General features: G+C 67.8%; 1 protein-coding gene across 3 annotated transcripts; it reads right to left on the bottom strand.

Moving 5' to 3' along the window:
- COL16A1 (collagen type XVI alpha 1 chain) lies at positions 1-23,189 on the bottom strand. 3 transcript variants are annotated; one of them, XM_055800547.1, is made up of 71 exons: positions 23,060-23,189; positions 21,438-21,549; positions 19,316-19,378; positions 19,053-19,170; positions 17,061-17,184; positions 16,697-16,972; positions 16,526-16,606; positions 16,090-16,221; positions 15,606-15,659; positions 14,559-14,594; positions 14,067-14,093; positions 13,825-13,887; positions 13,602-13,643; positions 13,471-13,515; positions 13,219-13,254; positions 13,009-13,071; positions 12,815-12,859; positions 12,643-12,738; positions 12,437-12,475; positions 12,134-12,178; positions 11,834-11,869; positions 11,541-11,657; positions 11,400-11,435; positions 11,258-11,293; positions 11,059-11,169; positions 10,918-10,962; positions 10,743-10,778; positions 10,595-10,648; positions 10,289-10,405; positions 10,179-10,214; positions 9,953-10,060; positions 9,720-9,842; positions 9,590-9,643; positions 9,478-9,519; positions 9,323-9,358; positions 9,039-9,092; positions 8,902-8,970; positions 8,726-8,779; positions 8,556-8,582; positions 8,413-8,478; positions 8,279-8,332; positions 8,131-8,184; positions 7,976-8,029; positions 7,834-7,878; positions 7,622-7,738; positions 7,186-7,221; positions 6,843-6,923; positions 6,626-6,670; positions 6,232-6,276; positions 4,711-4,764; positions 4,553-4,606; positions 4,120-4,173; positions 3,945-3,989; positions 3,781-3,834; positions 3,640-3,675; positions 3,294-3,356; positions 3,073-3,144; positions 2,829-2,882; positions 2,693-2,737; positions 2,394-2,438; positions 2,241-2,294; positions 2,107-2,160; positions 1,921-1,971; positions 1,667-1,756; positions 1,516-1,551; positions 1,330-1,374; positions 1,035-1,223; positions 882-948; positions 618-794; positions 453-530; positions 1-361 (listed from the first exon to the last, which is right to left on the bottom strand). In XM_055800547.1, the coding sequence occupies exons 2-71, from the start codon at positions 21,511-21,513 to the stop codon at positions 159-161; spliced, it is 4,869 nt and encodes a 1,622-aa protein (XP_055656522.1). In that variant the 5' UTR covers positions 21,514-21,549; positions 23,060-23,189; the 3' UTR covers positions 1-158. The 3 variants fall into 3 exon arrangements, with proteins under 3 accessions (XP_055656522.1, XP_055656524.1, XP_055656523.1); XM_055800549.1 differs by lacking the exon at positions 6,232-6,276; XM_055800548.1 differs by lacking the exon at positions 7,186-7,221.
- Positions 23,190-24,589: the final 1,400 nt, after the last annotated feature.

The raw sequence follows: 24,589 nt of genomic DNA, 5'->3' as shown, positions 1-24,589 counted from the left end.
CACCAGCACGGGTGTATTTGACCAGGCAGGATCCACCTGCCCTCACGATCCCGACGGAGCTGTACAACACCCACCGGCCCCCGCCGCGGGACAGGCACAGCCCCCGGCACAGCGGGGAAACAATATTAACAGCAAAGGCGGGGGGCACGGGGGTCCCCTCAGCCGAAGGGGCCCTTGACGTTTTTGGGCTGGAAGAGGGGCTGCTCCAGGGGCATGGCGCCCAGGCACTCCGCCGGGCTGCAGTGCCCCGTCTTGCCCGGCTGCCCCGTGGCACCGGGGGGGCCGGGGATGCCAGGGATGCCCTGCTGTCCCACCGGGCCTGGGGGACCCATCTTCCCGTAGCCTGGTGGCCCCTGGGGACCTGGAAGAGACAAAGAGGGAGGGGACAGGGTGCGGGGCTGGCAGCAAGCCCCATGGCGGGGCTGGTGGCCACACGGAGGGAGGGGGCTCACCTGGGGGTCCCGGGGGGCCGCTGTCCCCCATCAGCCCCACGCCTTTCTCGCCTTTCTCTCCTTTGGCGCCCGGCTCACCTGGAGGAGAGGTGGGTGGAGAGAGGTGAGACCCCCAGCACAACCGCCATGCCCCGGCACTCGGGGACCCCGTGGAGCAGCACCTACCCCGCATGCCCGGCACGCCCTGCCGCCCCTCTCTGCCGATCTGCCCCGGCAACCCTGGGGAGCCGGGGGGTCCCGGCCGGCCGGGCAGCCCGTCCTTCCCTGGGGGACCGGGTCTCCCCGGGGCTGCCACCATCTCCACCGGGAAGTGCAGCCGGGAGGTGTAGTATGCCATCCGCTCTGCGGGAAGAGGCAGCCGCACTCAGCGCTGGTGGGGACGAGGCGATGCCGGGGTGTCACCAGCCTTTATCCCCACCACCCCGTTACCGTCAAACATCTTGCTCAGCTCCTGCTGGATGAACCTCTTGATCTCATCGTAATTCACTACATCTCCCTGAGGGGACACACACAAAGGGTCATCGCCACCGGGCCCTGCGGGGGGGGGGATGGGGTCCTGCACCCCGGCCAGCATGGCCTTACCATCATTCCTGGGGGTCCTGGCAGCCCGGGGCTGCCCGCAGGTCCTGGTGAGCCAGGGGGACCCCTCTCTCCCGCTGGCCCCCGTGGCCCCACGAGGCCCATGGAGCCGCTCTTCCCTGGCCCCCCAGGCATGCCGGCTCTGCCCTTCTCCCCGGGGTAGCCTCTCTCGCCGGGGGATCCAGCTTCACCCTGCCGAGATGCGGAGACGAAGGGCTCAGCCCCAGCACCCCCAGCACCGAGGTGGGCTGCGGGGTGCCGGGATGGCCAAAGCGGCACAGCTGAGCTCTCCCCTCACCTTCTGGCCAGCCGGTCCCATGATGCCAGGTTTTCCTGGGGGGCCCTGGGGAGATATAGAGGAGCACAGGGTGGCAGGGGTGTCCTCCACACCAGCACCCTTGGAGACACCGTAGCCAGGCCGGAGGATGCCACGGTCCAGCCCCGGGGCCCGCTGGGCAGGACAGCGCAGAGCCTGCGCTCGTACCTCTTTCCCAACGGGTCCGTCTGGTCCCTGCTCCCCCTGGAAATTAAAGCAGGGCAGAGTGAGATGGCAACCAGCATGGTGGTGTCCTCAAGGTCCCCACTGCACTGGGGTGCAGGGGTCTGCGCCACACCTCATGCCCCGCTGCACTCACCGGTGGTCCTGGGTGGCCCGGGGGTCCCGGCTGTCCTGGCATCCCTGGCAGCCCTCGCTCCCCCGCGGAGCCGCGCTCGCCCTTCAGCCCCTGCAGGGAGGCAGGAGGAGGGGGCCGGGGGCGTGGGAGTCAGCGCAGGGTGGGGATGGTGATCCCCCAGCCCGCTCTCTGTGGCACCCACCGGTCCCAGGCCGGCCCCCGCACCCACAGCTGGGGCTGTGGTGGGGCAGGATCCGGCCCCAGGCAGTACTCACCACTCCAGCGAGGCCAGCAGGACCCGGCTGCCCCGGGCTGCCGGGGGGGCCCTGGGGGCAGAGAGAGGGGCGTCAGCTCGGGGGGCCGTGGGCAATGCCCCCGCTCCCTGCACCAGAGGGAGACCCCACCATGCTCCCCGCCACAGGCACCATCCCGGTGTGCCGTGGGGAACAGGGTCAACTTACAATAAGCCCTGGGGGTCCCTGCCGGCCTTGGGGTCCCATGGGTCCGGGGTCACCCTAAGGAAGGCAGCATGATGACGGGTGGCACGGAGCCCACCCAGCTCAGGGCTCCTGCGCCCACCCACCCCATCACTCACCTCCGCTCCCGGCCGGCCCGTGCTCCCCGGGGGGCCGGGTTTGCCGCAGTCACCCTAAAAGGAGGAAGGGACATCATGGGCGGCATGACATGTGGGGACTGAGGTCCCTGGGGCTGTCACCGCTGAGCGTCCCCCAGTGCCACCATCCCTCACCTTTGGTCCCGGCAGGCCCGGGTGCCCCGTCTTCCCCTTGAAACCCTGGGGAGAGAAAAGAGCTGGGTGGGGGTCCTGGCTCCTGCGAGCAGATGGAAGCAGGTGACCCCAACCCCAGTCCATGCTGGGGACCTCGTCCTGCAGTGCTGGGCCAGGGGGGGTGGCTGCCCACCCCCTTGGGCTCAGCATCCACAGGAGCACGATGGACAGTCCCAGCTCAGGGGACACCCAGCCCAGGCTGCCGGGACTTGCCAGGCACTGAGCACCGGGGAGGGGTGACAAGGAAGGCTGTCACTCACCGGAGGACCCATCATCCCTGGTGGCCCGGGGGGACCAGGGTCACCCTGGAGAGAGAGAGAGAGAGAGACATGGTTTGGAGGTGTCCTGGGGGGGCGGGGGGGGGGGCTGCCCGCTGCCAGCACCCCGGAGCCTCACCCGCAGCCCTGGCTTGCCGTCCTTGCCGTCCAGTCCTTCCAAGCCAGCAGGGCCCTGCAGGGACAAGGTGAGGGTGTCAGAGGGTGGTCTGCACCAAGGGGCTCTGGGGGTCCCCCAGGAACCTGCTCCGGGCACCCCAGGCCATGGGAACAGATCCCTAGGGAATGGCTCCCCAGGAGCACCGTGATACTGGTGGTCCTGCCCGCTCTGCCCCCAAGGGTGGCATAGGAGGGGGGGGTCTTACCTGGATGCCTGGGGGTCCAGGGGGTCCGGGGGGCCCTGGCATCCCCGTGGGGCCACGCATGCCCTCGCTGCCCTGCGAGAGCCACAGGAGGTCACAAGAGGGGCTGGGGCTGGGTTCCGCTCAGCACCCCACAGAGCAGGGCCAAACCCAGCCACCAGCCCCAGGCAGGAGTGGTGCCACCACGAAGCCACGTCCCGGTGGCACTCACCCGTGGCACTCACCTTCTCAGCCGCATGCCCCGGTGGCCCAGCCGGACCAACCTTCCCTGGGAAGCCGGGGGGCCCCTAAAGAGAAGGGGGGTGTTGAGTGAGGGGGGGGCATCGTGGTGGGAGAGCCCAGCCAGGCACAGCCACCATCTCCAAACTCATTTATTGGATACGCTCTGGGGCTGCTCTCTGCACCTTGTCCCGTGGGATCTGCCTGCATCCCCCTGGTAGAAACCCCCATCCTCATCCCTGGCTGGCCACCTGGCCCCATGGGGACATGGGGACACACAGCCGGGGCCAGCCATATCTCTCAGGGACACCGTGCTGTACCAGAGCATTGCTCCCAGTGGGATGTACTCACCGGTGGTCCCGGGAAGCCAGGCTGGCCCTGGAAACCCTGTGGAGAGACAAGAGCTGAGGTGCACCCCCCCAACAGCCGCATCCTACTCAATGGGGGGGTCCCATGGCCCCCCATCCCTGCTGGTTCCTTGGGGATGCTCACCTGGTCCCCCTTCTCACCAGCACTGCCCGGGAGCCCGCGCTCGCCCCTCGGTCCCTGCGAAGAGAGGGGGTGAGGTGGGTGGGGAGCACCTCACTGTACCTGGAGTCACTGCAGCCCCCCCCCTCCCCACAGCCCCCCAGGAGCCGATCAGAGCAGGCACCTACCGCTGGCCCCGTGGGACCGGGGAGGCCGTCCAAGCCAGGGGGTCCCTGGGAAGGGGAGGAACCCGGTCAGATGGATGTGGCTGGAAGGACCTCAGCCCCAGTGCCCACAGCGAGGGGGGCACCTGGGAGAGCCCCCCACCCCTCTGCCCCTGGAGCATGGCCCCATGGGACTCACCAGTTCCCCCTTCTCCCCAGGGGGGCCCACATAGCCTCTCTCGCCTTTGATGCCCTGGGGAAGGAAGGAGATGAAAGCACAGGACAGGACAGGGGACAAGCTGGGACATGGGGCATGGACGGGAGGTGTGGGACAGATGGGGCATGGATGTGGTACAGGGACGGATGGGGAAGGATGGGACATGGAAGGGGCACAGATGGAGTCAACAGACAGGCAATGGATAGAGAACCGGGAACGTGTGGGACGGGATGGATGGGACAGGGATGACCGTGAGGACATGGGGCTCAGTGCCTGCTGGGGTCCCCCCAACTGCCTGCTCAGGCAGCACAAGGGGTCCCTGCAGGCACCAGGGAGGGACGCTGGGACACACGAGGGGGCTGGGGGCTGGCAGACACTGCCTAGCCCGCCCCCCCCCCCCCCCCCTAGTACTCACGGGAAGGCCAGGGGGGCCCGTCGCGCCGGGGTAGCCAGGCTGCCCTGGAGGTCCCTGTGCAGGAGAAGGATGTTGAGCCACCTGCAATGCCCCAGCCCAGTTCCCAAAGCCCACGGGGCACCGGTGTCCCCCCCGTCCCCTCCTCCCACACTACTCACCGGCTCCCCTTTGGCTCCAGCAAGCCCAGCAGGGCCACGTTCCCCCTGGAGACCCTTTGGAGGGAGAAGAGAGGAGCTGCAGGGGCTCTCCTGTGGCCCCTTCCCAGGACTGTGCCCACCTGCCCCGGCAGAGCGCGGGGGCCAAGGACCCAGGCACGGCCCATGGGGCCCGTGATGTCCATCATCCCGTGCCGGCCCCAGCCTGCCCAGCACCTCCGGGCACCGGGGAGGACCCGCTCGGCACCTGGCTGGGCTCCCTCCACCCGCAGCACCAGCCACGTGCGCCGGGCTCAATGCCCAAGCATGGCTGAGCACGCTTGCACCCAGACACAGGTCACTGCTGCCTGTGCCCCCCACGCTGTGGCCCGTGGGCAGGACCCACGGGCAGCCCCAGTGCCGTGGAAAGCTCAGCCCTGGGCAGGGGCTGCGTGGGGTGCTCAGCTCCCAGCAGCCCGGCCACTGCCCAGGACATGCTTGAGGCCACAGCTCCAGCCTGGTGCCACCCGCTGCCTCCCCGTCCTCCCAGGGCGCACCAGGCACGGGTGACACGGGTGACAGCCAGGAGGTCCTCCCAGGGCACACCAGGCACCGGTGACACGGGTGAACACCAGGAGCCCCCTGGCTCTGTGTCACGGAACCGCTGGGGTGTGTTAGTGGGGTGACGTGGTGACGAGGTGGTGGAGGCTGGACAGGACACGCTGGCACACCGCAGAGCAACGACCCACACAGACCCACAGAGACCCACGGAGACCCACACAGACCATGGTGTTACGGTGACATTAGTGGACGAGGGGACAGGAGCAGGACATGGCCGGCACAGGCGAGGGAGAGCAGGATCCTCCAAGAGCCGCCGGCACAGCCCCACGGCCACCTCGTGCTAGGTGGGAACACGGGTGGGAGCAGGAAGATGAAGATGAAGATGGAGATGAAGATGGAGATGAAGATGGAGATGAAGATCAAGATGGAGATGGTGGCGGAGGCTGGCTGACCCCAGTGGAGCCAGGGACCAGGGTAAGAGGAGGAGGAGCCCAGGCAGCACTGTGGCCACACGGGGGGATCCTCCGGACCCCCAGGAGGGGAGTCCCCGGGGGCAGCCAGGGAAAGGGGCAGCAGCCAGGTGCCATGTGGTGCACCCAGCCCACCCCGCGGGAGCTACGATGAGCTGTGGGCACCAAGCCAGGGCAGTGGGTCCCCAGCACACAGAGAGCAGCTGCGGCCACCCCTGGCACAGCCGGGTCCCACAGCGAAGGTCCCCAACGTGGGGCACCAGGGGCAGCTGCACTGGGGCTGGCAAGTGCCATCAGCAAGTCCCTGAGCTCAGGAAAATCATTCCTGAGCCTGCAGACCCCAGGTCCGCTGAGCCCCCCTGCATGGGGATGGAGGTGGAAATGGGAAGATGGAGATGGGGTGGAAGGGGAGGGGGGCAGCTGGGCTGTGGCTGCTCCCAGGGGGGACAGGGGACACAGCCAAACCAAGCGGCAGCGACAGAGAGCACAGAGCAGAGCCGTGCTGGGTCCTTACGGGCAGTCCGGGTGCGCCAGGCGTTCCAGGAAAGCCTGGGGGGCCCTGAGGGGAGAAATGGGGAGGTCACAGCCTGGAAATGGCACCCAGGAGCCTGGGCTGAGCCCTGGGGGTGCTGCTGGGTGGGGGCCAGCTCAGCCTCCCTCCGAGCCGGCTCCTGCTCCATCTCCGGGCTGGTAGCGCCTTCGCCTCCATCTCCAGACTTGCCGGGGACAGCCATGCCGTGTGGCACCTCCACCTCACCACGGCCCTAGCCCTCTGCCCATCACCATGGCCTCAGGGCAGGGCACCAGGCCCCCTCGGCAACCTGCAGTGGGGGGTTCCAAGCCCCCCAGGACCGTACCATGATGCCCACGCAGCCCGGCAGCCCCCCACCCTAGGCAGGGCTACTTACGATGGGCCCGGGTGGCCCTGGGGGTCCCCGCAGTCCTGGTGAGCCCTGGGGAGAGACAGGTGCATTAGGTGTGACCACGGTGGGGGACAGGGACCTGGCCCCACTCCAGCTCCAAGGGGCACCGAGGGACCAGCCACGGCCCCACGGCCACGGGGAAGGGCTGGGATGCTGGAGGGGGGCAGAGTGGGACAGCACTGCAGATGGGGAGCGCACCCACCTGCTCGCCTCTCTCACCAGGGATGCCCGGGGCGCCCGGCAGCCCGGGGTCACCCACACAGTCTGGGTCAGGGCTGTCACCCTGCAGGGAGCGGGGATGCATCAGGAGCCAGGGCCAGCTCTGCCCGTTGCCCACAGCCAAGCCCTGCCAAGCCCCACCAAGTGCCCCCCGAAGCAACTGTGCAGCTCCCCAAAGCCCTGGCTGCTCCCACAGCGGGGTACGGTGCCAGGTCCTGCCCCAGCGAGGACCGTCCCTGCAGCACCCTGGGGACTGGGGAGTCAGAGCAGGGCAGCAGCTCAGCCCCGCGGCAGGGGGAGGGTGCTGGGTGGCACGGTTTACTCACCCGAGCCTCCTCTGCTCTCGGGAACTGGGCAAAGCACTGGAAGAAAACCCAGGAGTCACCCAGGGATCCCCTGCAGGGTTGCACTGGAGAACGCTGCACCCTGCACCACTTGGGTGCTGAGCACCGGCCCCTGCGCAGGACAAGCCCATCACCCTCCCCGGGGACCCCACCATCATCAGGGCAGGCAGGAGCTGCGCGTGGGAGCCTGCCTGCGTGGCTGCCAGGACCTGCGTGCCCAGCACGTGCCCAGCGTGTGCCCAGAGCATGCCCAGCGCGTGCCCAGAGCGTGCCCAGAGCGTGCCCACAGTGTGCCAGCCCCGAAGGCGCGAGCCAATGCCCAGGTGCTCAGCACCACCGCTGCACTTCACCCCAAGCCCCAGCAAGACTGGGGGTTTTGGGCACTGGGATTCCCACCCTGAGGTGGGCAAATACTCACCTGGGTGCAGCTCTCGCTGCCAGGAGCACCCGGCATGCCCCCATCCCCCTTCTCTCCCTTGGCACTGCTGGGCGCACTGAAGGCTGCCTGCAGCTGGGCGCAGTCCCCACAGAGGGTCTGGGAGGAGGTGGGGAGTCAGGGGTGCCCCAGGGTGCTGGGGGTCCCCTGGGCATGACCCACGGCGAGCAGGTGCCCCATCCCCACACTCTCACCTTCAGCACCTCGATGTTCCTCTCAGCCATGACAGCCAGTGGTCCCTGGAAGAGATGCAGGGGGGAAGGGGACGGTCCCCACACCGGGGAAGCAGGATGGGTGGCCCTGGGGGAAGCTGCCACCGGCACAGCCGCTACCTACCAGGTCTCCAGCCGGTCCAGGCAGTCCTGGCAAACCGTTGTGTCCTGGCATCCCCTAAAGCCGAGGAGAGAGCTTGAATATTTCAACCCTGCGCTAAAAGTTGGGCAGGATCAGACCCCACTCGCCCACTGCTGCTCCTGTCTCCCATCACTCACCTGGCGGCCCGGGGCACCGGGGGGGCCGGGGGGACCGGGGGCTCCAGGGGGACCCTGCAACACCCCAAACACAATCAGAGAGAGGCGGGGAGTGAGGCAGTGGGGGGTGGGGGGCCAGTGGGCGCAGCGCAGCGGGGGCAGCACCCACCTGCGGGCCCGGCTGCGGCTGCCAGGACATCCCGGTCCACAGTCCTGGGGCTCCCTGGGGCCGAGAGAAGGGGGAGAGCGTTCAGCAGGGGTGAAGCAGAGCCGGGGGTGCCCGGGGGGGCTTGCAGTGCTTACCGGCATCCCAGTGTAGTTGGGGTCCTGGCGGGGGCTGGGCGGGCAGGCGCACTCCCCGGGGTCTCCCTGCAGAGAGAGGAGGTGGGGGCAGGGAGGGCAGCGGGGTGGCGTGGGGGTCCAGCTCAACCCCGATCCCAACTCACCTTCTCACCCTGGGCACCCTTCTCCCCCTGCGAGGAGGAAAGCCGGAGATGTGCATTAGCAGGCAGCCCCCAGCCCCCTCGTGCCGCCCACCAGCACCGGGGCACAGCGGCTCAGCACCACACTGCCCATGCTTGCACGTGCAGCCCCCCCGCCAGCCCCCCATACGCACCGGCTCCCCGCTGGACCCCGGCACCCCGGGGAGCCCCCGCTGCCCTTCGGGGCCCTGTGAGGAAGAGGAGGGTGAGGAAGCTCAGCTCTGGGCTCAGACCACGGCACAGCAGTTTTTAGCCACCGTCGAGGGGCTGGGGGAGGATGGCGATGCCCGCCCTGGAGGGCAGGGCTTACCGGTGGCCCTGTGGCGCTAGTTCCTGGTGGTCCAGGGGGTCCCATGGCACCTTTGGGCCCCGGAGATCCCTGCAGAGGAAGGACAGCAGGAGTGGGGGGGCAAGGGGGACAGGGAGGGCTGGGGGATGCTCCCTTACCTTGGCACCTTTCTCTGCTGCCATTCCAGGGGGGCCCTGGGGTCCAGGGGGGCCCTGGGGACAGGAGAGGGCATTAACTCCTCCCAACCACACCAGGCAGCCCCCCCTGCCCACCCAGTGAGCTGCAGTGACACCACTGTCCCCAGGGTGGTCTGGCTCGGACCCTGCTGCCACTGTCTGCCCCGGGGGCTGATGCTGCCGCGGTGCAAACCTCCCACCTGCAGGAATCGGGGGGCTGGGGGCTGCCGCACCTCCAGGGCTGGGCAGCCCAAAATGCTACTTACAGGTGTCCCGGGTGGTCCGGTGCTCCCAGGCTCTCCCTGGGAAAACCAGAGTGTGTGAGAGCTGGCAGAGCCACCCAGCACGGCACAACACGGCACAGCGTGGCACGGCATGGCATGACATGGCACGGCACAGCACAGGCACCCCGCACACCCACCTGCGGTCCTGGCTGGCCGATCCCCGGCGGTCCTGGCTCACCCTAGGGAGACAGAGGGGCAGTGAGCAGCCCCAAAGCCCCCCCATGCCTAGCCCCCTGTGGCCCCGCTCACCTGCCGCCCCTTCAGCCCAGCAGGGCCCTGAATCCCTGGCAGTCCCGGCTTCCCCTAAAACACACCAGGGTCAGCCCTGAGGGCATGATGCCACCGGGCACCCACGGTGCCCTGGGGAGGGGGCACTCACCGGTCTGCCCGGCTGGCCGATGCCTGGGGCCCCCTGGTCCCCTTTGGACCCCGGTTTTCCCGGGATGCCAACCATGTCCGAGAAGTCCCCATGCGGAGCGGGACTGGGCTCGCAGGCGTCTCCCTGCAGAGGAGGGAGCACAGGAGGAGAAATCAGGATGGAAAAAGGATGGAGGGGGTGGGTGACACCACGGTGACGGGATGCAGGTCTCCGTACAAGTGCAGGGGTCTCACCTTCTCGCCCTTGGGGCCAGCCGGACCCCTGATGCCAGGCTCACCTGACAGCCCTGGGAGACCAGCCATTCCCGGGGTGCCCGGGTCCCCGGGGCTCCCTGCATCCCCCTGGGAAATAGAGGGGACAAGGCTGGCACAGCATTCCCCCAGCCTCACAGCCCGGGGGGGTCACAGCCCCCTCTGCCACTGCCAGCCCTGCCAGAACCCCCTCCCCAGCCCCTCTTACCTTCTGTCCCTTCTGGCCAGCATCACCAGGTCTGCCCTGGGGAAACAGAGCAATGGGTCAGGCCAGAGCACTCTCAGAACAGGCACCCGCGAGCATTGGGGGGCACTCACCGCTTTGCCTGGGGGGCCACCCTGGCCCCTCTGCCCCGGCGGTCCAGGCACGGCCAGCACCGTCGCTGCCCCTTCAAGGGCTTGCGGCGTGGGGGGGCACTGCCCGCATGGCTCGCCCTGCAGAGGGGACATCCCGCTTGGAGCGTGGCTTCAGGGACCGGAGCACTGCGGTGGGGCGGGCGGCTCGTAGCCCCCGCAGCCCATCGCAGGGCTGTCCCATGCAACAAGTTGCAAGGGTCTCAGCGGGGAAGGATTCACGGACGGGGCAGGGAGCAGGGTCCAGGGGGTCCCTGTCACAGGGCTCACCTTCTCTCCTTTGAGCCCCTGCAGACCCGGATCCCCCTTGTCTCCCGGGAGCCCCTGCACCGAGAAGCCACTGCAGAGGTGAGACTGCAGCCCCCAGCACCCACCCTGAGCCCCCACACCCACGCTGCCCACCTGTGCAGCCACTCACCGGTCTGCCTGTGGGTCCCTGCTGGCCACCATCCCCCTGCAAGAGAACACAGTCAGGGTCAGGGTCAGGGTCAGGCCCCAGAGAAAGCTGGGCTGCCCCAACCCCATGGGGTGCTGCAGCCATTCCCGCTACCTCAGGGGATGCAGAGAGGGAGGTGGGTTTCGGGGTCACTCACCTTCTCCCCCTTGATGCCAGCCAACCTGGGGAGCCCCGCTTCGCCCTGCCAAACACCCCATGCGGTTACACACCCAGCACCCATGCAGCCCCGGGGTGCCCCTCTGGCACGGGAGAGCGGGGCTCAGCCCCACGTACTCACTGGCAGCCCCGGCTGCAGCGGCGCTGGTGCCAGCTCACCCTGGAGCCCCTCGGTGGGACCCCGCAGCAGCGCAGCAAGGACGCGGGCATCGCAGGACAGGCAAGAGTCCCCCTGGGGGGGCAGGGAGAGGGCACAGCTTAGGGGGACCACAGGGGCTGCCTGCTAAGTGGGTGGGTGGGATGGAGGAATAGTCACTCACCTTCTCCCCTTTCATCCCCTGGATGCCAGGATCTCCCTGGGAAGGAAACACAAGAGCTGCCAGCAGGGGCTGGGTGGTGCTCGGTGTCCCCCGCCTCTGGCTGGGGACAAACCAGTCCACATCTCGGTCCCACGTCACCTACCCTGTCCCCTTTGGGTCCTGCAGGGCCAGGTCTGTCCTGGGGAGGGAGAAGCAAAGAGGGAACGTTAGGGATGCTGAGATAAGACCCTGCTCTGACCTCCACCACATGCACTTGCCTGCAAGCCCCCGGGTTCAGACTCACCGAGACCCCGTCCTTGCCGGGTGCTCCGGGCGCTCCCCTGGGTCCCGGTTTGCCGGGCAGCCCGGTGGCACCGAGCATCCCTTCAGAAACAGTGGGACACACCTCGCACGGCTCGCCCTGCCCAGTGGGGACAATGAGACGCAGCCCCAGCCCAGGGGGTCCTTGGAGCAGCCCCCCGAGATGCCCCGAGCAACCCCAAGCCCAGGGGATGGGCACTGCGGTGGAGCTGTACCAGCAAGAGCTGCCGTGCCTGTGGCACAGCCTCTGCCAGGCCACCCTGCCGCTGCACCCACCTTGTCTCCTTTTGGCCCCAGGATGCCGGGGGGACCCTGTGGAGGAAGGCAGGGATCGGGGCTGCTTCAGGGAGGCCCGAGGCCAAGCTTTGCACTGGCAATGTCACCCAGAACCCCCCCAATCCCTGCCACCAGCCGTGGCACGGGACATTCCCAGCCCCAAAGGAGGCTGCCGTCTTTCCCAAACCCCTTTCCATGCCTGGGCTCGGATCCCACCGCCGCTCCGGCCAGCAGCCCCAAGCCCGAGCCAAGAGACCGATCCCTGACCCCGGGCTTTGGCTCCAGGCTCACGGTACTCACGGGTGTCCCAGGTGATCCTCCGGGTCCAGGAGCTCCCGAGCTGCCCTGGAGCCAGAGATGGGAGAGCCTGAGCCCAGCAAGGGAGAAAGCCTTGGCCCCCCCAGAACCTCCATGCTACCCTTCTCCCCCCAGGGAGGGGTTCCTGCCCCCCAGGCAAAGACCTGGGCCACCCAACAAGTCAGCACTGACTCAGCCGCGGCAGATCCCTGGATCCCTGGCACAGCCCACTGCCTGCCATGCCGAGCAGCCCTCGGGCAGTGGGGGGGGGCGGCTGGGACCCGGACCCCTTTGCCCCCCACTCACCTTTTCTCCCTTCGGACCAGGGGGGCCACCAGGGTCACCCTGAAAGGGAGAAAGGACAGTGTTAGCCTTGCCTGGGCACCCCGGCCCGCCAGCTCCACCATGGAGCCCTGGGGGGCACCTCACCCCCTCCCATGGCAATGTCCACCTGCAGCCACCATATGCCAAGCTGGGGACATCACCCAGGCCCATGGCACAGGGGTCCTTACCGGCTTCCCTGGAAAGCCAATGCCTGGAGAACCTGGCTTCCCTGGGGGCCCCGGCTCACCAGCCAGCCCCTCAGGTCCCACGAGGCCAGGGTCACCCTGGAAGGCACAGAGTGGGTGTCAGTGCCAGTGCTGCCACTGGCTCCCACCCACTTACCCTCAAGCCCCCACCTACCTTCTGGCCCTTGGGGCCCACCACGCAAATCTCCCCGGGTCGGCCCTGCCGGGAAGGGAGCAGGATATGAAGGCTCCGCATGCACAGCACCACGCACGCCATGGGGGGGCTGCTCCAGCAGCTGGACCCCACTGCCCGGGGTGTGGCCCCGGGGATGCCCAGGGGATGCCCAGGTACCACCCGGCACTACTCACATCACGCCCTGGGCGCCCCGGCTTGCCCTGCAGTCCCCCGTCGCCCTTTTCACCCTTCTGGCCCTGTGGGACAAATGGATGTCACCGATGCCATCTCCCATGATACTGGGGTCAGCAACGGCAGGTCCTGGCACCACTGCCGCCATACCAGGACCCACGGCACAGTCATCCCCACTGCAGTGGTGGGACCCACGGGTGGGATGGACTTACCTTCTGCCCATCAGCACCGGCTGTCCCTGGGAGCCCCTGGGTGGGAACAGCAGGGCAAAGTGGGTGCCCACGGGTGGGCTCATGCAGGCCTTCCCTCCCGTGCACACCACCACTCCCTTCATCCCCCTGCCACCCACTGAGCTGTCTCCTTGGGGCCAGACCCTGTGTCCCAGCCCGGGGTACGCACGAGACGTGGGTGGGGAGCACCGCTGGGTCCCCGCGCCGCAGCCCCATCCACTGAGCATCACTTACCACCTCTCCTCGCTGCCCCTTCTCGCCCTGCGGCCCCTCGGCACACTGAGGAGGAGGAGGAAGAGGGAGTGGGGTAAGGGAGGGGGCAGCAGAGCCGGGAGGGGGGTACGCAGAGGGTGCGGGAGTCTCACCTGCATGGGACCACCGGGGTGGGTGCGCACGCAGTCAGTGCCCTGCGGGAGGGGGGAAGGCAGCTCAGCGGCTCTGCCTGCGCCGGCCGTGGCCGAGGATGGATGGCCATGGCAGGCAGGAGCCCTCCCCAGGGCAGTGGGACCCCCGTGTGCCAGGGACCCCCGCAGGCAGCAGCCCCACAGCAGAGGGGTCCCTGCCCAGGACATGGCCAGGGACACTCACACGGTCGCCTTTCTCCCCCTTGCCACCGGTGATGCCAGGCAGGCCACGCTCGCCCTTCCCACCCTGCAAGAGAGAGAAGGGGTAGGTGACGAGATGGGCCACGAGTGTCCCCACGGCCACGCGTGTGCCCACAGTGTAGCCCACAGCTCCTGCTAGGGATGCTCCAGGCAGAGCCGAGGGTCTGCATGGCCACAGTCCTGCTGGAGCTGAGCTCTGTGTGTGCTGGGGGGTGACAAACCTACCTTTGGACCTGGGGGACCGAGCGTGACCTAGGGAGAGAGGAGAACGGTGTCCTGCAGTGCCCGGAGCCCCCGCGAGTGCAGCTGCCTCCAAGCAGCAGCAGGAGAGCCCTGTCCCCACCACGGTCCCCATCCTCCCAACACCCTGTCCCCAAGTGCCACCCCAGGAACCCCATGGGGCACGTGGGGTCCCAGACACCCCCACCCCCACCCCCCCGCCATCAGTCCCACGCCTCCAGCCAGAGGTTGCCATAGGAATGAGGCCACATCTGGAAAGGATCAGAGACCTTCCCCGCAGCCAGATGTTGCTGGGCCCTGGGCCAGGTGGAGCCGTGGGTCGTGGAGGGCTGGTGACGATGACAGAGCACTGGGTGACACCAACCCCAGCGGCTTTTGCCACCCCCAGCTCACAGCCCAGCCCAGCCCCAGCAGCGGTCGGGTCGGCATCCCCATCTCTTGCCAGCACAGCCCGGCGCTGCGCGGCGGCACACTCACATTTGCCGAGGCCATCTGGGGCGAGCAGGGCGGGCACTGCAAGAGACAGGGATGGCAGCTCACACCAGCTCCAGGCACTGCCCGTGGCACCCACAACCCCGTGGCACCCACAACCCTGTGGCACCCGCAACCCTGCAGCCACCGCTGCGCTCCCCTGGGCACCCCAAACCCACAGGGCTCACCCAGCAGCATCATTCCCCACCAGCCCCAGGGTGCCCACGGGCACAGGGGGATGCCTGGGATGAAGAAAGGAAAATCCAGGAGAGCGTTTCCCCCGGCTGTGTCCCCAGGGAGGCGAGTGCTGCCCTGGCACCCGGCTCTCCCTGTGGCTTTGTGGCTTGACCACAGCTCTGCCGGGCCAAACCAGCCGCTCCAGCCTGCTCCCATGGGACTGGGGCCAGGAAGGATGGGGCTGCCCGTGCCCCATGCCCAGGTGCTGGTACTGGCAGCGCTCAGTGCAGCCCCCCAGGCTCCTGTCCCCCAGCCGGGACCAGTCCCACACCTCACCCCCTCGTTGGGTGTCCCCAGCTGCCTGGGTGGGCTCCTCTCACCCGGCGGGGAAGTGACATGGAGGGTGGGAAGAAAAGCCGGGCAGGCTGAGGGACCCCATGGACCCCAAGCCATGATCCTGGACCTGGTCTACACCCTGGGTATCCCCGACAGGATCCCACCATGGGGATGCAGCAGCCCTGGGGGGACAGGGCCACAGAGGGATGGGGCACAGGGTGCAGTGGAGACACTTCCCAGCTCTGGCAGTGCTCCGCAGCCGCTCAGAGGGAACAAAGAGGCCCTTGGCCACGGCTGGGATCGCTCCAGCAGCGGCAGAGAGCAAGTGGGGCCTCAATTCCTGCTCGGGGGAGCAGAGCAGCCGCTTCTGCGGGCATCCCTGCAGCTCTGGCAGGAGCAGAAAGTTCCCGAATGCAGCGGGGACAGAGCCAGCCCGGGGCACGGCTGGGCCCCCTGCATGGCACCGGCACCAGTGGGAGGAAGGGGAGCGGAGCGGGCATGCCAGGACCACAGCAGCCGGGCTGGGACACCCTCCCTCACCTTCTCCTTCTGATCTCCCTTCAGGCCAGTCCTCCCCGAGGTCCTCACCGGCTCCTGTGAAGAGAGAAGAGCACCCATGGGTGCTACCTGCCTGTGCACCCCTGGGTTCTCCCTCTCCAGGTACCCCTGGGTTATCCTGCCTGTGCACCCCTGGGTTATCCTGCCTGGGGCACCCATGGGTGAGACTTGCCTCGGGCTGAGCCCTGAGCTGGTGGCTCAGCCGGTGGTGGGGCTGCGGGAGCCCTCCCCTCCCTCGCTCCCAGGCGCCTGGCCACCACCAGCTCCCTCCCTCCCCTTGCACAGAGCCTGGCGTGGTGGAAAAAGTGAGGCAGGGCTTTTCCAGGGGCTGAATCAACGCGGCTGCTGGCTCGGCAGCATCAGGCACCCAGCGCGGTGGCTGAGCACTGCCCACCCCGTGGGGCTGGGAGCATCCTATGCCAGGATGGGGCCCGTGCCAGGCTGCCGGAGGGATGCAGAAGCTCACCGCGCCCAGCGGCTCCTCCAGGCAGAAGCAGCGGGTGTACACTCGGCCCTCGGGCTGCGGTGAGATCTCGATCAGGTTGCTGCTCTGCATCAGCTCTGCTTGCCGACGCGTCTTGGGCACTTCTGTGAGGCACTGCTGGGAAAGAGTGGGGTCATGGGGAGCTGCTGGGGTGAGAGCTGGGAGACCCCTGCCTGGGCACCCCATGCGATTCAGGAGAGGGGTGCATCCTGCACCATCCCCTGTGCTGGCCACGAGGCACCAAGACATCCCAGGGCTGGTGGATGTCCCCAGCCACCACAAGCAGGAGGTGGCCCACAGAGCAGCTCTGGCTAAGAGACCTGCCCTCACCGGGCCTCAGTTTCCCCTCGGGGGGGGACCATGCAGGGCAGTGCCAGGGTCTGGCTGGGACTGGGGTGGGAGTTTGGTGGGGACTCACCCCGCTGGCCGAGATCTCGCAGCACCCCTCCTGCCTGGCCAGCTCAGCGTCACAGTAGATCTGAGCTTGCTGGATGTCAAACTGCAGCGGGAATGGGGCGGCAGGTCAGGGGCAGGCAGGGACAGGCCCCACACTGCAGGCAGAGCATGCCCGCACTCCACGGGGACTCACCCGGACCGGGGTGCCACGCGTGGCATCCAGCCCCAGGAAGGCATTGCCCTCCAGGGCCAGCGCCCGCCGGGGTGCCAGAGGCTTGGAGGAGATGGACGCGCAGTCAAGGTGGATGGAGACGGCTCGGCTCTGCACAGCCACCACCACCTTGTGCCACCGCCCGTCGAAGAGGGACACCACAGCCTTCCCTGCGAAGGTGGCACTGACGAACGTGGCCCCTGGTGCCCTGGCCTGAAACTCCAGGCTCTTCTCGGGGCCATGCACGGCCAGAGAGAGCTGAGCAGAGAGGGGACAACACCATGCTTGGGGACGGCCTCCAGCTGTCCCCTCACCGCTGGCACATCCTGCCACCCCGGGGCCGCACCTGGGGGTAGCCCTGCCGATCGGTGACCTGGAAGAGGTACCAGTGCTCCCCGGTGCTGTTCTTCTTCAGCAGCAAGGTGAGGACGAGGGTGAAGGCGGGGGGCAGCCCACGGGGAAACACCTGCCTGCAGGGACAGTCCTCAGGGGTGGCCGGACCCTGCACCGAGCTCTGATGCCAGCGTTTGCACCGAGGCTGGAAGCAGCACCAGCCCCAACACCCCCATCCACATGGCACCCACCGGCAGCGTCACCCCAACATCACCCCCATGGGTCCCGTCAGGGTCTGTCCCCATCGGTGGCACTGCAGATGCCATGGGGGTGGATCCAGCCCCAGCCTCACGCAGCAGCGCCTGGACCTGGAGCTGTTTGTGTCCTGGCCGGCCGCATGGGCTGCGGCTGCTGGAGACGCCAGCACTTATGCAACGGGAGTTGAAGAGGAGGCAGACAGCAGAGACGCTTCCTCCCGTCCTGGCACAGCACAGGGAGCTCAGACCATCCCCCCAAAGCTCAGCCCTGCATCCCTCGCACTGGCTGGACATGCACACGGTGGAGGGGACCAAGCATCCCTGCGCAGCCGGCCAGCCCTGCCTGCCTCAGGCACTCCCAGCCGCCATCCCCATCCCTGCCCCACAGCACAGCCACTGTCTCCACCACACACCCAAGCACAGCCCTCCTGGGATGGCTGCAGTACCTGGAGCCACACACTTATCACCACAGTATCGAATTTTGTCCCTGGGCAGCTGGGAAACATGGCCCTGACCCCACAGGCTCCATGGCCCTGACCCCACAGGCTCCATGGCCCTGACCCCACAGGCTCCATGGGACAGATGCTCTCACGCAGGCGGTGAGCAGCGGGCAGCCTGGTCCCCCCTTGCGCGGCAGGGAGCACGGCAGCCGATCACTGGCAGGACCGTGCCCAGCTCGCTTGCAGCCCACTCAACCGCTGGAAATATTTGCTTTGAGCTCTGCTCTGCTCCAGCCACAGCTCCACCACACCAGCGATTTTCCAAGCCACCGCTCTGGAGCTGGACCAAGGCATGGGGAACAGGCCAGACCCAGCGCTCCCCTCTGCTCTCCATGGGGCACAGGGATGTCCTTGCTGGGCACCGAGGAGTGGGGCCAGGGTGGAGGGGCACCCATGGGTGACCACCTGGAGCTCGTGACCTGGCTGTCGGGGTTATCCCTGCACTGAGCACTCCCCAGGGCTGGCTCTGGGCTGCCACAGGCACCCAGCCAAGAGCAACACCAGCCTGGAGCATCTGCCATCTCGAAGCCATCTAAGGACTTGGCTGCCCAGGTCAGGAGCCAAGGCTGGGTCTCCTTCGCCCTGGGGAGAGCCCCATGCCCGGCGTAGCTGCGTGCCAGCCCCGAGGCAATGTGGGGACAGGCGGGCTGAAGGAGGCAGGCGTGCAAACCACAGCAGCTTCCTCCAGGAACAGCTCCCAAGGACGTGGACCCGCTCCCACCTTGCCACGCTGCAGCATCCCTGCCAGCCCCAGCCCTGCGGGGCGGCACGGTGTGGAGCACGGCACTGGGCACAGCTGGGCAGGACGTGCCGGAGCCGGTGGGGCTGAGGGCTGGTCTCAGTGTGCCTCCCCCAGCAGACCCCCGTGGCCCCAGCAAACCCAGCGGTGCCTGCTCGGGGCTGTGCAGCATTTTGAGCTTGTCTAGACCCCAGCAAGCGCCTGCCAAGTGAGGAGAGCAGACACAGAGCAGCCACAGAGACGTGCTTGCGTAAGGGCTGGCCACCACCCAGCCGAGCTGCTGCAGCCCATGATTTACTTTCTAGGAGGACGGTGGCTTGGGCAGCACCAGGGCTGCAGCACCAGCACCTCTGCATCCCCCCAGTGCTGCAGAGCTGCCTGGCTTTCCCAGCACGAGCTAAAGGCAAAGTCCAGCAAATTTGCCCAAGCCCCATCCTTAAAACACGTGGGGACGGTGCTCGGCAGCGCTTTGGCCACCGAGGGCCACCCAACAAGCCACCCGCACTCACTGTGTGGGCTGGACCAGCGGCACGGCACCCAGCCGCAGCACCACCGGCCCCCTCGGGTTGTGGACTTTCTTGATGGAGGAGATCTTCAGCAGGTCGAACCTTTTAATCAGGTTAAAACCTGCAGGACAGAGCGGAGGAGGTGAAACCTGGCCTTGGCACAGGTACTGAGGGTTGATGCTCTCCAGGCAGGGCACAGAGCCCATCCCTGAGGAGTCAGGGCTGTGTGGCGACCCCGTCTGCAGGGCAACAAGGGCTTTCCTTACCCGTTATGTTCTCATACTTGTCCCCAACCAGATCCTCGTCCCAGAGCTGCGGGCACAGCTCCCCTGCAAGGCAAATCAGCACATCACCGCAGTGTCCCCAGGCTGTGCAAGCAGGGTCGGACCATGCAGAGCTCCCCAAGCCCAAGCGGGTCTTGGGGTGCTGCCAGGTGCTTGCCCCAGCCCCCCAGCACACCGAGGCTGCTGGCAGCTGCAGGGCGGCATGGATCCAGCAAATCCCGCTCCCACGGCAGCGCTGGCTCCTTGCAAACAGCCCGCTAGGAGCGAAGCAGCAGGTTTGGAAAGGACGGGCGGTGAGCTCAGAGCTGGCCCTAGCCGCCTCCCACAGTAAGTTCACCAGGTGAAATGCTTTTCCCAGTTGCTGCGTGTTTTGCCTCAAAACAGCCCCACGGCTGGAATCTGCATCAGTAGACTTGGATGGATGCCATGGACACCCAAGGCGGGGAGGTGGCACCCAGAGCTGCCCACTGGCCTTCCTGTCCCATCCTGGTGACATCCCCAGGCCTGGTGGCCCCAGGGGACAGGTGTGAGAGCCTGGCCAGGGGATGGCGAGAGGCTGAGCTATGTCAGTCGCGATCACAGGGATGCTGGTGCTGTTTGCAACCGCGTTGATATATTATTGCTTTAGCAGCATCAATCCACCTCCGCTGGATGCTACCAGATGTTGGGAGGTGTGACACAGAGAGGAAACAAGGGGGTATTGAAAGAGGAATTTGTTTTGTCTCCATGCACACCAGCCCTGGAGCAGGGATGGCCCTTGACAATTCACCTGCCTCTTCCCCAGCCCTTGGCCATTCCCAGGTGGTGGCTCTGCCCCCCTCAGCCCCGCTGCCCCCCTCTGCCTCGGCACCACCACAGCGCTTCTCCCCGAGGCTGACCGCTCGCTCGCACAGTGCCAGCAGCAGCGCAGGGAGCTGCCCCTTGCCCTCAGGACCCCCGGCACGGCTGCAGCAGCAGAAGCAGGGGCTGCAGTGCTGCAGCCAGCCCCACAGGCACATGTTGCGGCCAGGGGCAGAACTCCCTCCCACCCGGCGGTGAGATCATCCACAGCGGGGCAGGGGGGGGAAAGCAAAGCATAAATCACCCTGGGTGCAATCTGCTTTGAAGCCTCTCCTGGCCTCAGTGCTGCGCCCAAGGGAAAACCTCACCTCCCCAACCCTCGTTCCCCTAACGAAGGGCTGCGAGCCAGGAGGCCATGCCGTGCAGGGCAGCAGGCACCGGTGCCGGCTGCGGGGTCCCTTGCATGGGCAAAGCCAGGCACTCCCCGGGCCCCCCCGGGACAAGCCACCGCTCCACCCCCGCACAGACTGATGCAACCGTGGTTTCACTGCCAGCAGCTCCTCCCCACCATCCGCCTGGAGCTCACCCTGAGCTGCCGCTGGCCCCATGCCGCCATCCACGCACAGCAGCCCTGCAGCCAGGGGCGCCTCAGCAGAGACCCTCATGGGCTCAGCCATCGGCCCCCCAGCCCCAGCTGCCAGCGGACAGCCCCGAGCCCTCCACTGTTGTCCACTGTTGGCGTGCACCATGGCCAAACCTCTTCTCACCCCACAGCAGAGGCCAAAACCCCCTTGGGGGAGCTCCGTGCATCCTCGCCGCTGCCCCAGTGGTCCCAGCTCACCTACAGCTTGCTCCCGCCGGCGCTGCCAAACGGCGCTGCCTTCGCTGCCAGCTGGCAGCCAGCACCCTGCGGCCGGAGCGCGGCCAAGCCTGCTCCCTCCATGAGCAGAGGCTGGGCTGCGGGGCGTTCCCGGCGCTCGGCGGCTGCGGGGGCGATGGTGGGGTGTCCCCGGGCTGGCTCCCCGTGGCAGGGCTTGCTCAGCTCTCCCTGGCCCCCTGCCCGCACGGGATGCTGAGTGAAGCCCCACAGCCTGGGCGGCCGGCGCTCAGCAGGCAGCAGATGTCCACAGCCACTCCTCGGGCCACCAGCGTGCCCTTGCGTGCGGTGCTGGCACGTGGGGACCCAGCACAGCTCCCGGTGTCCCCTGGCCACCTCTGTCCGGCAATCCCTAGCCCTCCCCTCCTCTCTCCAGGAACCCAGGGACAGGCAAAGAGGTGGCCACTCCTGGGCGGACCCCAAGCCCTTGCTCCCGGTGCCCCTTACCTTCTACCGCCAGCAGCTCCTTCCCCCCGCAGACACTGATGAGCCCTGCAAGCGTGAGGGCCCAGGGACCCCTCATGGTGCCCACGGCAGTGGCTCGGGGCAGTGCAGCTGCCTGCAAGGGAGAGAGATCGGGCAGCAGTGGGACAGGCACATGGTGGGCACCGGCCTGCATCCCACCAGCTCGCCCAAGCTGGGACACTGCCAGCAAAGCCACCAGCACAGAGCTGATGCTGACCGGCTCAGCCATGGCTTGGGAAGGTTTTGGGGGTCAGCATGGCCCCCCTCCACTGCTGGATCCACGTCTGCTCCACACAGTACACAGGGCAAGCCCCAGCATCCCGGGATTTACAACCCAGATTTACTCCAAACATCCGGAAACACGGCAGCAGAGGTGCCCCCAAGCAGAACGGGGTGCCTCCTGTGCAGAGCCCCCCAGGAAGGTCTCCATCCCTCCTGTTTTATCTCCTGGTCCCATGTGGATGCAGGGGTGATCCAGGCCTTGCGGGTGCCCTGCGGGTCACCCCGACCTGGCCCCCCTCCTGCCTGCTTCCTGCCACGAGGCAAGACAGGGCTGCAGGCAGCCACAGCCAGGCTGGGACAGAGCTCCGGGACATGCATCCCTGCGCCTCCATCCAACCCCAGCCTCCATCCCTGCGCCTCCATCCAACCCCAGCCTCCATCCCTGCGCCTCCATCCAACCCCAGCCTCCATCCCGCGCCTCCATCCCCGCGCCCCGCAATTAGGGACCCCTGTCACCGGCAGCCCTGCTCCTGCCCTGCCTGTGCTCAGCTCTCACGCACCCTCCACCTCTTCCCTGCCTGCACCCCAGCTTCCCTGCCCTGAACCTCCTGCACAACCCCTGCACCTCCCGGCTCCCCACTGCTGCCTCTGGGCTGCTCTGGCCCGGCACCGCCTGCACCCACCCCTGCACCCACTCCTGCACCCCCTCTGCTCCTCCTGCACCCAGCCCACTCCCCCTGCACCCACCTTGCACCCACCCCGCTCCCCCTGTGCCCACTTCTGCACTCACTCTGCTCCCCCTGCACCCACCCTGCTCCCCCTGCACCCACCTTGCACCCACTCTGCTGCCCCTGCACTCACCCCGCTCCTCCTGTGCCCGCCTTGCACCCACCCTGTGCCCACTCCTGCAGTCACTCTGCTCCCCCTGCACCCACCTTGCACCCACCCCGCTCCCCCTGCGCCCACCTTGCACCCACCCCGCTCCCCCTGCACCCACCTTGCACCCACTCTGCTCCCCCTGCACCCACCCCGCTCCTCCTGCGCCCGCCTTGCACCCACCCTGTGCCCACTCCTGCACCCACTCTGCTCCCCTGCACCCCCCGCCCCCCGCCGTGCTCCTCCTGCCCTCCCCCTCCCGCCCCTGCCCTGCTCCCTCTGGCCCCCGGCTGCCCCCCGGCTCTCCGACCCCCGCACCCTCGGCACCGGCGGGTCCCCCCGGCCCCGGCTCGCCGGTCCCGGCCGGGCGGGCGGTGGTTCACGACGATTATTTACGGGGAATCCCGCACTCCGCGCCCGCCCCGGCGGGGCCGGGCTGTGCCCCGCTCCGGGGCCCGGGGCGGGGGGCGGCGGGGCCGGGGGCGGCGGGGCCGGCCGGGACTCACCTGCGCGGGGCTCGGCGGGGCCTGGGGCTGGCCGGGGCTGGCGGGGAGCGGACGGTGCCGCGGGTCCGGCCGGTCCGGGCGCTGGGGCAGCCGCGGGACACCGGGAGCTCCGCCGCGCCGCCCCCGCCGCCTTCCCCGCCTCCCTCCGGGGGGGCCCCGCCGCCCCCCAGCGGCTGCCCGCCCTCCGCCTCCCCGCCCCCGGGGGGGCCCGGGCCACTGCCCGCCTTCGCATCCCGCCCTCCCCCTCCTCTCCCCAACACACCCCGGGCGCCGTCCCCCCTCGCCTCCTACCCCCCCCCCCGGACCCCCCCCACAGGAGGGGACCCCCTGTCCCCGCGATGGGGCTGAACCCCAGCCCCTGGCTGCCGACCCCGTGGAGCTCTGTCCCCCACCCAGGGACCGGAGGGGACCCGGGTGCTGGCACTGGTGCTTGGCCAGAATGGTTGCCGCTGTGGGGTGGAGTAAGTGCCTCCACGGATGCTCCTGCACCGGCACAGCACCCGGCCCAGCACCCAGCCGAGGTGGGAGCAGCCCTGTGGCAGACCCCGTGGCAAGACCCCGTGGCATTGGGACATAGAATCACAGCATCGTTTAGCTTGGAGAAGACCTTTGAGGTCATCAAGTCCAACCTTTAACCCAGGACCACCAAGGCCACCACTACACCCTGTCCCTAAGCACCACATCTGCTTGTTTTTTAAACATCTCCAGGGATGGTGACTCCACCACCTCCCTGGGCAGGACAGACCCCACTGCACCGCACAGCTGATCCACCATCCCTGGTGCCTGGTGGCTTGGGGACAATCTGGCTCAGGACGAAGTGCCTGGGGTCAGAGCCCTGGGGTGGGGTCTCTGCCGCCATCCCTCCCACTGGCACTGCTGCTGGCAACGGAACGCTGCCTGCACCAGGCAGGGCTCCCCCCTCATCCCCAGCAGCAAAGCTGCTGACTTTCCAGAGCTAAACCAGCCTCTCCGGCAGTGCCAGGGTCCTGCCAACCCCACCAAGCCCTGGAGGGATCCAGCACCCATCCTGGCTCACACCGCCTCTGCGCTGTGGAGACGTGCCAGCCCTGAACACTGCCCTGCTGCCCCCAGGGCCTGGCTGCCTGGCTCTGCTCCAGCATCCTTTGCCCACGCCAGCTGGGCCACCCCAACCCCCACCCCCCCCCCGCGGCAGGGAGCAGGCAGCGAGCACCCCCACCCAGGGCAGCAGCTGACCCTTACACGTGTGGGTCTGGGGGATGCCAAGCAGCGACAGGTATCTCTGCCTCCCCACCCCTGCATCCCCTCTCTGAGGGATGCTCAGCACAGCACGGCACTACCGGGCCCCTGTTCAACCACTTTTCTCCCAAATTGTGATGAATCTATTTACACTGAAGCTTTACAAATGTGTGTTAGGGACACATGCATCTCAATAAACGCGCTCTAATTAACAACTGATATTTATTCAGCCCACAGTAAATAAGCTGTCGCAGGCAAACCAAGCGACACTGCTTTTGAAGAGCGGCTCGACTCTGCCATTTATTCAGTCGA

The sequence above is a fragment of the Falco peregrinus genome, chromosome 3 (assembly GCF_023634155.1).
Source record: "Falco peregrinus isolate bFalPer1 chromosome 3, bFalPer1.pri, whole genome shotgun sequence".
In the NCBI taxonomy this organism is placed as follows: Eukaryota; Metazoa; Chordata; class Aves; order Falconiformes; family Falconidae; genus Falco; species Falco peregrinus.
This window is presented reverse-complemented; position numbering and strand designations above follow the sequence as displayed.